Below are 15,928 nucleotides of genomic sequence, written 5' to 3' on the forward strand. Positions count from 1 at the left end.
AAACTATGTATAATTCCCAAAATAATAAATTAAAAAAGTGCACAGCAACACGATGAAGTCAAACCTTTTAAAAAAAAAAAAATAAAATACCAAAAAGAAACTGGGAAAAAAGTTGAAAAAAGTGTTTAAGCGAAAAGTTTGTTGCTACTCGCCGGACCTATCAATTTTCCGTCTTGAGTTAAACTCTAACGCGCGGCAATTTGTCCAAAGGGTCGGAGATTATATTCGAAAAACGCTTTAGAACAAGATTACACTATATATATAATAATATTATATACATCTCTATAATACATACGTGTGCAGCGTGTACGTAAATAGCGAAATAGAGTGATGGATAAAGAGAGAAAAAGAGAGAGACATATTCTGCTGATATCACACGGTACCTATATTGTATTATAAGCTCTCACTAATAATTTTCGGCTTGGATCAGCGGGCCGGAGCACGTTATTTATTTTTCTCCTCGTCCCTCCCCGCCATCAACCTATCGCATACGTATTAGCACCGCTGACGCGAACTCGACAGTCAGAGTTGTATACCGCTTAAACCATTTCGGACCAAAGCGCCTCGATATAGGTCCGATCGATCGATCGGTAACTATACGGAGGAGCAGCAGGCACATTACATAATATTATCTTACACACATTCGTCCTCTCGCTGCAGACTGTACATCGTACCTATATAGACGGCGGAGTGATTGATGGGTTGTGAATCAAACGGCGGGCGCCGATAACTAACGAACGATATTTTATGATAATAATATAATATATACTCACTGGTCACGGTCAGCGTGATGCTAATGGAATGGCCACGTCCGTCCATGCCGGTTGCAGTGCAAAAGTACCCGCCCACGTCCTCCTGTTTGACCGTCTCGAACACCAACAGAAGTCCGGTCTGATTCCGCTGCATCGGCAACTTCTGCGAGTGCACCCTGCGAAGTCATCGCCCTCGTTAGTATATAATATGACGTAATATATAAATGCACAATACCTAGTATTATTATACAATATCGTATTGATTTTTTCACGATGATTTTTTCAACGAGTATCACGAGGACCCAGCAATTAATGCAATGGTAAACACTTTGATAATAATCCTGTAGTTACTATCCCTGTGCAGTGATGGTTTTTAGACCCCCTTAAGATTCGAAACTTGATTTTTTTTTTTAATGTAGTCAAAATTGTATCCATATAATCTTACAATAATTATTAAATTAACACTAAATATACGAATAAATAAGAATTATTCTCAAAAAAGAAAATTCAATTTGCAGATATGGGAGTAGAAGTGCCACTGGAGACTGTAATTCATCAAGAATTTTGCAACAATTCCTGCATCGCAGCAACAAAACACTAAGTTATACTATTTCTCCAATGAATATGTAACGATGACAAAATAAAACATAAAATATATAATTATTTCTTATGCACCAAAAACATAAGTGCGTAATTATATCATTACCTATATTTCACTTCCATTACAAAATATCTATGTTAAAATGACCAAATTAATATAAAGAAATATGCAGCGTATATTATTAAAAACCTATGACTGTAGTTAAAGTATAAAGCTATCTATATTAAAAATGATATTTAAATATTTTATAAAATTAGTTATTACAGAATAATTGACACAAAAGAAGAACAAATCAAAGTAGGAGATATTTCTGAGTGAAGCTATAACATAATATTATTTGAATGTAATTTTCGATAAATCTATAATAATAAAATTATTGGGTTGAAAAGAGATGTTAAATACAACACAAATGAATTATTTTTAGTTAAGCAAACATTTTTTTTTTAAAACTTGTAACTATATGGTATTGGTTTTACAATGATATTATGTGTTTGTTCTTATATATTTTATTTTGTGTCAGAAGACACTTTCTGTATTAGGCAGGAAAATGCTTTGATATTCAATTTAAACAAAAGTGTCTGTTATCAAATTTGATCTATTTGATGTTATATAGGGTCAATAATAATAAAACTCTATGTGATTTGCATAATAAATCGGAGAAACTAAAAAAATTATGAGTAAATTAAGAATATATAGGCAAGATTAATTCTATACGAAATCATTTGTTATTTTGTTAAAAAACAAATAGCAGTAGATCTTAGAAATTTTCCAAAAACACTTTTATTACTTACTTAGTTCTTTTTGATTAATAAAAATTGATAAAAATGTTATGCTGATCGAAAAGGTCGAACATTTAAATTAATATTCATGACAAGTTTTTCTTACAGGAAAAAAATTGTAGTGTAGTTTTACATTAGTTTTTATCAGCGGCGTTTATGTTAAAATATTGACGATTTTAATCATAATTGTTCTTAGAGCAACCTATAAAATAGGTACAATTTTTTTCTAAAATTCTAATTGGTGTGAACTTGAATACTTATACGTATATTCATGAACGGGAGAAAAAGTATTAATAAGGGTCAATAATATTGCAACTTCATTGGCGCGTAATGTATTTTAAAAATAATGATTCAAAACATATGATTTTTTTTTTAAACGTGCTTTTATATTTTATAACTTCGAGCAACTCAATGGTCGCACAAAACTAAAACTTAATTATTAGGTACCTAAACAATAATAACATTATTGTAAAAATATATTAGAATTCTCAATTATTTCGTAGGACCGTTTTAATAGCGTTTATTATACGCAATATATATAGATACACGAACATCAGCATATCATATTATTTTCAATTTAATCTACCGCTTGTACATTTAATATGACATGTATAATATATTTCTGCTTATTTATACTTGACGATGAAAAAAAAATGGGGCAGTAAATTGGGTTTAATATATTTCCGTAAGTAATGCAATTATTACTTGAACATTGCTCATACGCGATGGTAATAATTAGTCTCGTTTTCATTAAAAAATATACCTACCTATGTTAATAAATATTAATTTACATAAATAAATAAAATTACTTGTATGCGTAGAAGGTACACATTTCTAAATAATCATATTATGCCGTTTGTAATACATAAAATATTAAAATAGTACAAATTTTAATCATAATACTTAACATTTTTAATAACGAATTACACTATAACTTAAATACATATTGTATCGCTTTAAAATAATAAAATATATACATAAGCATTCTGGACTAAACATTAATCATTGATTAGGTTTGATTATTTCATATACTTTTGTCGTTTGTTTCTTCAATAGTTGATGGAATAATTTGGACCCATTGCTCCCTAAGTTATGGACAACGGGGAAACACGGTGGCCCACAATTGTATGCAATCAATTGAATGAATTCCGTATAATATATAATATTTACGATTAAATTCCAAAACAGTTTTTTACCGTCGTAAACGGATGTTTTCTATAAATGCACCGTAGAAGTTTTTATTTTCTGCACCGTCCCGGGGAAAAAAAATATATAAATCAAATGCAACCATATTGTGCAAATCCTTTAGTGGAACACTATACCACAGTCGTAGTATTTAAATTATTGCCAAGTATTCAATTTTAATAAATCCATGAAACGTGCTCAAGCTATATCTTGTGTTATCTTTGTGTTATGATAAACTATACAATAATAACATGAAAATAAGTCTCTCTTGAAACTACAAACCCGATTCATTGTTAATACGTAATATATATTGTGTTATTATTCACATGTGCAATAAATAAACAAGTAACTTAATCTGAAAAATAGATACATAACCTAATAAACTCTCGAAAAACATGAATAAACAAATCAACGCATGCCGCCTTCTTTTATTCAATTATGAGTTATCATGTTATTATAACAGTCCCGACCCATCTGAATATGAAACGATACAACAATAAATGTAAATTTGATATTTTATACACATTTTCGGTAATATCATAATATGAAATCTAATTACATTAATCAAGTCGACCTTTACCGTACCATTGCCATATATGTATTCACTCACCGGGAAAGTAATGTTTTATGGATGAAAATCAATGTACCTATAAGTACATTGTACATTCAATAATTTAATAATAATAATAATAATAATAATAATAATAATAATAATCGATTCTCAACTCAAACTAATAAACGTGTTTTCATTGTAATCATTGCTATTTGTACAGCTCTGTTTTTAATGCAATTAATATTAATATAATTATTATTAATAGGTATAATATTGTCTATCCGTTTTCGACAAATAATATTATAATTAATCACTGGCCATCAATAAATAATTCTCAATAGAATTTGGTTGTTGTGATAACTATACATAACTATTTAATTATTTTTACGTTAAGAAAGCAAATAATTAATAATTAAACATTCTCAACGTTTTATGAGCGGAGTAATGCATATATAAGTATAGTCTTGAATTGTAATAGCAAATCTAATAAAGCTTGCCCTACTAAATAAATTAAAATAAATATAAAATAAATGTAACATTTTTAATTCAGTAAATTCACCATTATTCAAATTTAAAAAAAGATTAACTTGCTATTTTTGAAATTGTTAAGACTTTTATGGTTTACAAAATAACATAATATACATTATAAATTTTCCTACATTTGACGTCATAAAAAAAAAATAGAAAATGCCAAGTCTATAACAATAAAATAAAATAAAAACATCAAATTTTCATAAGTCTTATGTCCGAATTGGAAATATTAAAAAAAAATGTACGCATATAATTTATTGATAAAAAATACAATTAATTACATGATATATGATAATTATTTTACAACAAAATAACCATGATCGATTTTTTTAAGATCGGGTATGCTATAAATTTAAACGTTTAGGTTTTTCGGTAGGTTTTCTCTACTCTTAGACGGAATACTACTAAGAAATTCAAAAAACGACTACGCTAATGTACCAAATAGATAAAAATGTCTAACCGATGGATAGGGTCAAATGCAACGTTAGAAGCACTCAATCTACAAGAAAAAAATGATCAGAGACCAAAACTAAAAAATAAAATAAAAAAAACACATCGTTGAAAATCTAATACATCACTCGCATCGTTCAAAACCTAAACCAGTAAAATGTATACTGAAAATAGTGTACACTATATACGTTTATAAATAAACAAAAATGTTATATTTATTTTTATCAAGTGCGTTTTCGCTTACAAAAAAAAAAAAAGGAAAAGTCGTTCAATATCATAATCATTATAATGAGTATACTCGGGTACTTAAACGTGCACAGAGGAAATAAAATTGTGTAATATGTATTATGTATTGATGCAATAATACAAATAATATTATAATATTGTGCTGATTAAATAGCTGATTGTGATCACTGGAGCAGAGGGAAAAAATGAAAACGTGCGTGTTACACAGGCGTTTCGTGTAGGTACCTAACCTACGTAGATATGATACGGCTGTGTATAATATGTTCGCCGGTGGGAATCGCGATGGACAGTTAAATAGGATAATAATATTATAATTTATAATATATTATATAAGTACCTACCTACTCCGAACATTAGAATTAATTAACTTTGCTGTTTGCAGGACATATTATATAGGTACCTACAATGATATAATAATATAAACAGTCATTAATTTGTATTTCGTTCGTTAATAATATTGTTGAAAAACGCAGATGTGTCGTCAGTGCGCAAGATATATTATACTATACTAACACGGTACGTGTTCGAATATAATAATATATGGCCCCGGAGGAGTTTCGAGCGAAGTATAGGTACCAATATTATATAATACGCGTACCTACCTACGACAAATTCGTGATCGGGTGTGGTGGTCGGAAAATTTAAGTCATAAACAGCGTGACGCGATATTATATGACAGGAATCTTAGTCAAGAACGTTATTTTATTTTTTTATATAAGTGACCAACGAACTCGACATATTTTTCACGCCTGTGGTTTGGTTCGACAATAATATGCCAATGTACGTAAAAAAACACATTTTATTAAAATATTAGATATCAATACTATACTACAAATCATAATGTTTATTCGAATCAATGTTGCCAATCTCAAGTCGGTGCTGTTATATAGTGGAAGATACATTGGATATATTAAAAAACCTAAGAACAACAATATTAAAATATTAACCGGATACGATAGTATAATCGATCTTTCTTAGAAATGCACACTAAACCACGGATGCCTATTACAATAATAATGTGTTACCATTATATTGTTGCAATATAATATTATGAAACTAATTTGTAATATTGTGGTGTTTGGTGTGCAAATTAAACTTTATGAGCTGCTGGAATGCTGCAAAATAGTTTTCTATTATTATTTGTGCCACCGTTCGTTTGCAATAATGTGTATGTGGATTACTATATTTGCATAATAGCGCGCGCACGTGTGTGTGTGTGTGTGTGTGTGTGTGAATAAATTCAATATAGAGAAACAATTTTAGCGAAAAACTATACTATACTCATTTGAGAGTCAAATAGGCAAAATAATTTATGCGTAACAGAATATACCTATAGGTATTCAAATACAAATATTAATAAAGAGGTTATCAAATTGAGTAAATAAAAAACATAAGTACGAATTATTGTAAATTTTTTTTGATATTCATTTCTATCCGTGGTAATGAACAATTAATATATTATTATGAATCGATATGAGTATTATTTATTTTGAAATGTTGCAAATATAAACCCGGATAAAAATAAATTGTTTGTGTTTTTTCTTATTAATATTATTGATGTTTGGTTATTCTTTAACAGTACTTTGATCGGCTACAGTATAAAAGCACTCCAAGCGTGTTTCTTGAATAATATTAGTGTATTTCAAATGAAAATGTACCGAATGCTATTTTAAACGATGAGTTGAATAATAGTATATTGTAATAGTCAAATGAAATATAGTACCTAATTAATAACCATTGCAATAAATTGACACAGCCAATAGTTAGGTATATAAAAAGTATAAACTATCGCTGTGGAATAGATAAAGTACTATATATCTCACTAGGTATATAGTCTGTAAATTTGGATCTATAGGTACTTGACATCTTGGCATTCGTTGATTTGTTTTTCTCGTGATAATTGCATGCTTAAAAAAATGATTTAAATTTATACATATAAATATCATATACATTGTATTGTACTAGTATTATACTATTGGTCAATGTACACACCTAAATTTAATATAAATTACATTATACGACTCTATACTGCAAACAAAAATAATAAAGATTTTACTATCAGTTGATATCGTAGATAGGTACACCTAACTATCGTATTTTAACCCAGACATCTTTTTTTTTTTTAAATATGATCTCTATATTAAAATTGTTTGGTACGCAAGAAAAGTCAAAGGGGACAAGGGGAAGAATGAAATAGTTCTTCGTCCACAACGATTTAAAACATTAATGACACGAATCTTTTTGAACAAATCGGCATAAATATTGAGTTTGAATTCTCGAAACACAAATTTTAATGATATTCTCCATGTATATAGTCTGTCGTTATTAAATTTCCCGAGAAATGTCTCGATCGACCCGTAAAATACCAACTACAAATAAAAGATAAATATTTCTTATTAGGTTTCGGAATTTCACAATAATATCTGAAAATATATCATCGTAAAATGATTTTAGATTACATTATTGAGTTATTTAATAAACTGCAGTTACTAAAGCGTACCCACCACGTAATATTATATAATACGTGTTTTCGTAGACTGTTGCACGAAATTAAAACGAATTCATTTTTGTCCAATGACCCCGCGGAAGAAAAATTTATTTTTCGCTCGAAAAGTAACTACACTGCGAGAGTCGTAACAATAACGACGACGTTGCAATTGGAAGTATTTTAAAACTCTGTCTTAAAACGGGACGAGTAAAAAATACACACATTATTATTAGGTATTACACAATATATAGCTGCGGAAAATCTCACCTGAATTGAGGGCTCTGCGATATTATGCCCGCCGGACCTCGCCATTGGAATTCGCTGAGGTTCGGACCGTGGCACGTCACACCGTATTTCGACCGTTCCTCCCTTACCGGTTCTTCTTCGTTTGGCGTTATTTGAATGGTTTGCGAAGCGCAGCCCGTGATCGCTACAATAGCTGTAAAACAAGAGAAACAATATAATATACAAAACCATCGTATTATTATCAATCGGACGGAAACACAACTACTGACGGTTTTTTTTTTAATTTGAATCTCAACAGTCGAACACACGACGGCTACAAACACCGCCTTGCCATATACGCAATGATATTATTACATATTAAAGCGGTTTCGCTGTTTTCGTTGTTGTTATTATTATTATTACTGTTATTATAATATATATATATAGCGCATAAAATCTACACTCTTGACGGTTTCCCGCGCCGGGAAAAATTGGTTATAATCAGGGTTGAATCCGGGGCGAGGCGAGAGCTTATACCCTGATGCAACTTTCAAACACACTCCTCCACTTTTGTTTCGGAGAAACTGCAGAATGGTTGTGTATATTATATATGTCATTGGTTGGTTGTTATTAAATTGTTGTTAGCAAATAAATTATATTATATAAAAAAAAAATAAAAATAAAATGAATAATATAGGTAGATACGCAATAGAAAATCTTATATTATAAAATGTTCGATAAAAATATTAAAACCAAGAATGGCACCTTCCAGATTTTCACCCTAGATCCGCGGCTTATTATACATTATATATTTATACAATATTAATACATGGGTACGAATAGGACGTGTATTTGTTGGCGTATGATATTATAATAATATTAAAATATCTATTTGATGATATAAAAATATGTTTCTAGGCACTGTATACATTATTATAGTTTTAGTGTTTAGCATGTTACAAAATTACTCATTACTACGCAAGACATCCACCTATTTACATCATGCATCACGCTACCGTGGCTCGTGGGAAACAGGTGAACTTTGATCACCATTTTCTAACACTACCCCAAAATATAACTATGGTTTGAGCAAAATATTATTATTATAAAGCAGGCCAGACCAGTTGCTAGCATCTTATTGTCACCTCGATTTGTTATTGAAATCATTTCATTTACTATACATATAGTGCAGAATAAGACGGCAGGTGCTTTACCAAATACCATATTATAATATAATAATTATATAGTCTGTTATTTCAAAACGGGCATTTATTAATATTATTAATCTATCACGTAACAATATAGATATTATTATTATGGTCTGCGTGCGTGCTTTACGTTGGAAATATGATATTATATGCTTTTCGCGTCCGATTTAACTAAAGCAATCGAAACGGAATCCGCGCGTAAGGTGTTCGTCGACTCTCGAGTAATGGTAGATAGCAAAAATCGAAACCATACCGTCAGATTTATGAGACGAATTATTGTCATTATCGCGGTGGCGGACGGCTGCGAATTTGTTATCGTTTCCTGTGATAAACAATACAACACCTACACAGCTAAAACGGCGAATACGGTACGTGACTGACTCGACGGGGTTCAGACGTGACGCAATATAATATTAGATTGGTAATTTGTCGTGAAAATGTCGGGCCATTATCGGGACACAGTGGCATAATATCATTATATTATTGTGTTTGCGTCATTTTCGTCTGGTTTCGTTCAAGACCACGGCGACTGCATACGATAATTCATATTACAGTCTATATATGGGTATCGCGATTTTGAAGCCACAAACAGTGGTCGTAGATATCAGAATAATTATCTGGCAGAACAATATAATACCATTGATCATAAATACTAGTAAAATAGTAAAATAGTATTTATAATCAATGATAATATTATATTTGGCTGGTAGTGAATACAGCGGATGGACCCCACACCGTATTTTCTTTTTTTTACCACGTTGTTCGTTTTTTTATAGAAAAACGTCAAGAAATTATGAGTCTATATATGACATCTTGCACTATAACGGAATAATATTGCATTATCGTTTTCATATACGATTAGCCTGCTGCAGTTGTGAATTCGAACTGTACCAGCGCACGTGCGTATAATAGTTGAGTGCACCGTAACGATATAAGTCATATATGCATATTACGTAACCTTTATGGAACGCAGCAAACGCAATAACAGCGGTAAAAAATAACAATAAATTGCCCTAAATAATATTATTAACACGTGCATTTTTCTTCTGACATTGCTGCGATAGTAACGGTGCTACATTCATAACGCAGTCAGAACCGTCATCCGAATTCCGAATTCATTAATCCTTTCGTAATGCCCTATCTCTCATTATTCGAAGACTGCCAGAAGAACATGCGAAAAAACCCACCCTAGACACATTTTTATTGCTCCAACGACGCGTATTTTATGTTTGTAATAATAATATGTAAGAGTTCAGTTTTTTGATGTAGTGCCAAAGGATGTGAATCCTTATTTCATGACTATTACATTGTCTTTGCAGAAATGTTGTACATAATATTCACATTTACGAGTTTTGTGTTTCAACGATCGTTGTAGAGCGCATACACTATAGCCATCAGACATCATATTCTATCTAAAACATTATATTAAATAAGATTTAAATCCTTGTGAGCCGCAGTTGCCGCGCGTAGATGATTTTTTACACAAAATAGTGATTTAATTTGTACGGATATCGTATTTTGTATTGAATGTTATCGAGGATCTCGATTCACAAAGAAAAACAGTGCGAGACACAAATAATAAGTCGTCGAACGAACCTGCACTGCCTTGGGGCAGCTAATGTCAAAGTGTAATGCGACGATAACAATCGGGCGACTGTATTCAAAACACAATTCTGATGAAAAAATGAAATAAAATAAAAAACAAAACTCTGTTTGTTCTCGTTAGCGATAATTCGCGGTTTTGTTTTATGTTTTTAAAATCGACGTAGTGATTTTCGTCCATCACCAATCGCCGAGGTCGGACGCGGTGTGTGCGGAAAACAAAGTCATCTATAGCAAAATAGTGGACGCTGCTGCAGGGTGATATTGAAGAACATTCCCAGTCGTGTTTGGGGCGATTCGTGAAAAATGCCTTTTTTGTGGGCGTTATTAGTACACAACCAACCGCAATATGTGTATAATATAATAATAATAATAATATACTCATGCACATACACATTTACGTGTATACATATACAAATCATATAATATATATATATTGTACACGTGCCGGTGATTGGGCGGCGGCGGCGGCGATCGAGCACAAATAGTGAGAAACGGCCGTCGAAACCTTTATTTAAATTTATGTAAAACAGAATCGTTGAAATTACTTTGCGCTTACGAGAAATGCCGCCGCCAACCCCCGTCATCGTTTATAGGAGAACGCATTATGTATATGAGTTGTATTTTATAAATTTTTTTTTTCCCCAAGTATTTTACGCCTTATATCGTTGTATATCGTGCGCCCGTGTTGTTATCGTCAAAGTCCGCCGCTTCACCATATCGCTCTGTTTATTAATAATATTATAATATAAGAGTACAAAAAACGTATAGGAAAAGCCATTTCCAAACGATAAACTCGTGAAACATATTATACAGTCGTTATTATGATAGGACAACATAATATTATCTAGACGACAATATTATATATATTTTTTAAATATCATTATATATTATGTTTATTACAACTCTGCGACTACCACGGGAGCGCGTGATTAATTGTGATATTGGACCGGGCACCAGTAATGGCTATCGTCGAGTCGTATGACCAATAAATCGTTAAGAAAATAATATGATCCATATAATGTTCCCCAACAAAGTGTTCGATTTCCAATTATTAACAGTATTTATAAAATATGTTACGCCACATTTGCCGCCATAGTTAAACTTACAGCTATTGTTTCGCGTTTCATATCTTCGCCGCTAAAGCGATTTGACCGCCTCTAAAAGTGTAAATACAATATAATATACGTATAATCAAGACTGCTGCAGAGTGCACACTGCGTAATAATGGAATAATACAAATATTTCATTATTATTGATTCGTGACAATAGCAAAGCGGTTACATAATTGATTTAATTAATTTTATATTGTGGTTCGCGCGGTCTATTGTCGGAAAATGAACATGGTAGTTTTAGAATTAGTCGAAACAATAATGCAATTATTTTAAATTAATAATATAGTCGATCGGAAAAGCAACACACAGGACAATGAAGGCTGTAAATAAAAAAAATAACTAAAATCGTTAATTTTCGATTAAATATCCAATTTCGTCAAAATTTTAACTTAAAATGTTTGTAAAAAAAAATTTGCGACAAAAAAAAATGTAGTTAATTTATGGGTTTTAATGAGACATTTTTATAAGGAATCTAGTATATAATTGTCAAGGCATACCTATTTTTGAACTTTTTATTAAATGTTCAAGTTTTTACTTTCAAACAAAAATTTTATCATACATAAATCGAAAAAAAAATTTGAGAAAACGTGAAATCTTGTGTAGTAAATGCAAATATAAATATAAATATTTTGAGAAAATTATATGTCTACAGTTTTTTTACATTGATATTACAACAACGTCGGAATAATGCGTTTTTCCGTAAATATTCCCGTTATTCATGAATTTAAATAAGTACTATGAATTTTTACTTTTGACAGACACAAAAAAAAATACACATCATTGTATATAATCAATACATCCACCATCGCTCTACTCGGAATCTAAAAATGTAAATAAAAATATTTCAAAACAAATATTTCTGCATAGCTTGCGCGTCATTCGACGGACAGTGCCGCAATCGAATAAATGCAGTTAACTGCTGTAGCCATCGGAAATGTATTTAAACATAAAAATAATGAACATTTGGGGATCTAGAGAAGCGGTACCATCCGAATACGTGTTAAAAAAAAAATGAAATTCAATCATCGTGAAACCCGCACGACGTCCACAACAGAATACAACTATTATTATTATCTATCAATTTATTTGTTGCGATGTGTTATAAAATATATGTATAATTTTTGTTTATTACTGCGGGGTTGTAAATTAACCATAATCATCATCAGCGATTCATCAATATTATTCTTAAGTGTGCGCACAGCTATAACTACTCCGAACGACATGCACGCTGCTAAATTGCATACTCTGAGTGCCTTCCATTGGCCCAATATAATATATAGTTTTGAGTGCGCAATAATAATAACGGTACGGCGTGTGTACGAACAGTCTGATCAGCTAATCGGATCGCGGGTTACCGTGGTCGTAAAATAAAAAAATACTCATTCCCCACCTATATAATATTAATATAAATGTCACAGTCGAACCCGACCCGGCGACTACATAGTCGACCCATCTCCACCTTCGGTCGATATAGTACCTAATTGGCAACTTCGTCTGTCGGGACGGTGACAAATAACGCATCATAATATCAAACGTATCTATAGGTTTGCGTACGGCTGGATCGTGTATAGTGGTGAATAATGTGTATAATATATAATATTATACATTATAATGATGTAGGTTTGATTTTGTTGCCGTGAAATATGTCGTTTTTTGTATACACTGTACATTCTGTCGCGACAGTTATACAATCTGAGCTATTAGACCCATGGAAATTCGAAACGCGATAGTCGTTAGCGGAGTCTTTCTATACAGTGCAACTACGCCATAATATAGACATTTATTGAAAATGTATAGAGGTAGGTGCCTGCGCATGGTGTAATGCATCGATCACGTTTCATTATAATTGGCAAAGTATATTTGTAGAAGTTACGTCGTAATCCAGGGCTGTATAAATAAAATGTGATGAATAGATTTACAGCGCGCGTAACTGAATTGGAAAAAAAAACGGTTTGTGACGAAGTTATTAAAACAATTTTTTACATTTTGAGTGTAAGTACTGTTATATATTTTTGTATAGCGTTATAAAATACATATATATATATATAATATATATTATACGAATTCGCATCATAACAATATAAAATACGAAAACAACTATCGATTATTGCGAATCGGGAGAGAGTATCTATACGTCATATAATTGAGAGGTGGTTGGGACAAAGTAAAAGTTTCAAGAATGTCACCTTCTTCCCACTCCCCTCTTTCTACCCAACCACAGTTGTATCATCACAAACAAGCTGGAAAATGATCAGTGCTCGTTTTGTTGGATCTGCGAGGCTCGCACCTGATGATATTATATTCGAGAGGTTTTAGTTTTCCGCTCTTTTGACGACGATGGAGGTAATTTTCTTAACAAAGAACGCGGCGCGGTCTATGCATAAGAAAAGTAAACGCGTAGTAGCACGGCGTTTTTTTTTCTCTCAGAGATTTTCATTATGGCAAAAAATTATTTTTGTTATCTTTTTCATTTTTATATTTTTACATCAAAGGTGTTGCGGCGATAGGAGGTGTCACAACACCGCGACCGGTGCTCACAGATGTTTTCATACAATAGGTCACTAGAGGGCCGTAGAAATAATTCTTTTTCTCTTTAATAATATATTTAAATACGTACGGTCGAATGGCGAGGCACTTAAGCCTTTAACGATATATTTATTTTTTTTATTACAGAAACGCCAGTCCATGGCGTTGTTACATTATATTATTTAAGATTCTGAAGGGAATGAAGACACTATTGGTGTTAGAATTACATATTATGTTTTTATTTTTTTTTTTTTTGTTTTGGAAGTCTTTAAGAGTTATATCTTATCGATTGTAAATGGTAGACTTAATAATAACTACAATCCGTCTTATTTCCCTAATCAAATAATTATTGTATCGTTTGTCTTTAATAAATATTCATACAAATATTATTAATAAATTAAATTTACAATTGCATGATGAAATAACTCATCTATTAAAATATGAAACGGTTGATTATTAAATATAAATTAATATAATATTTTGATTATAATGTCTAGTAATTAATGTAAACAATTATAATTAATATTCCATCACTAAATTATAATATTATAACACTGAATTGCAGCAATTTGTATGCAATAATAATATTAACAGCCGGATACGGAACATTATTCATATCACTTAATCTTCATATTTACATGTAGAACAAAATTAAAATTAAATCGTGGAGGGTTAAAATATAGCACGTAGGTTTATATAATAATTGCAAGGCTGGGCAAGTTAACTATTTTTTTTAACTCGTTAAGTTAAGTTAATTTGGAAAAATGTAAGTTAAGTTTAAAGTTAAAAGTTACTTTCCTTTTTTATTTAACTTGTTAAAGTTACAAGTTAGTTGGAAAAAATAAGTAACTTAACTAAGTAAAAAATAATTTACTTTTTTTTTCATATAAAACTTATAATTACACCATTTACACCTCATGTTAAAGATCTACAAATAACATAATACTATAATGTAGGTCTTTATATCTTAAAAAAATGTATTTTGTTGTAAGTACTTATATATTATGAAATCCAACAAAATAATTAAATTATTTGTATATTTTATTTTTTTACCTAAAAGTTTTCCAAAGTTATGGTAAAACTTTTAAATTTTACTTTGTTATTACCAACTATGAACTAAATATTAATAATCAAATTAATTATAAAAGTATATAATTTAACGTGATTATAAAATGAATTAACGAGTTAAGTTATAAGTTACTTTAAAAAAAAAGTAACTCGTTAAGTAACTTAGTTAAAAGTAACTTAACTTTTTAAATTAACTTTAACTTCTTAACTCGTTAATGCCCAGCCTTGAATAATTGCATGTAATAATGTATTTATAAATTTATTGATGATACAAATTTAACATTTTGTTTTCTTATTAATAATTTCTATAAAGATGAAATTATTTTCTATTTATTCTTTTGGATTCTATATCACACAATTATCTTAGGAATTAGTTGACTATTGTCAACTAGCTGTTACGAAAGAAGTAAAAAGCGTGTGGCTTAACGCTAAGCCTTTTTAATTTCCACTAAAAAAACTTATGAGGAATCTAGTATTTAATTTTCAAACTCTTTGTGTTTAATTGAAAAAAAAAACAAAAAGCTTATAATACAAAAGTTAGATAAAACAAAAGATGTGGAACATTTAAAAATTCTATAAATAGCTCAAAAACAGTTGAA

At 30.5% G+C, this 15,928-nt stretch overlaps 1 protein-coding gene across 1 annotated transcript in view; it reads right to left on the reverse strand.

Annotated features, from left to right (window-relative positions):
- The window catches only part of LOC100163662 (neural cell adhesion molecule 1), a 174,083-nt gene that overhangs the window by 55,076 nt on the left and 103,079 nt on the right, over positions 1-15,928 (reverse strand). Inside the window, exons 2-3 of the mRNA XM_029487177.1 lie at positions 7,853-8,024; positions 774-928 (exon numbers count right to left, since the gene is read on the reverse strand). Of these exons, the coding sequence (XP_029343037.1) occupies positions 774-928; positions 7,853-8,024 (327 nt within the window). The remainder of the gene's footprint in view (positions 1-773; positions 929-7,852; positions 8,025-15,928) is intronic.

This window comes from Acyrthosiphon pisum, chromosome A1 (genome assembly GCF_005508785.2).
Source record: "Acyrthosiphon pisum isolate AL4f chromosome A1, pea_aphid_22Mar2018_4r6ur, whole genome shotgun sequence".
In the NCBI taxonomy this organism is placed as follows: domain Eukaryota; kingdom Metazoa; phylum Arthropoda; class Insecta; order Hemiptera; family Aphididae; genus Acyrthosiphon; species Acyrthosiphon pisum.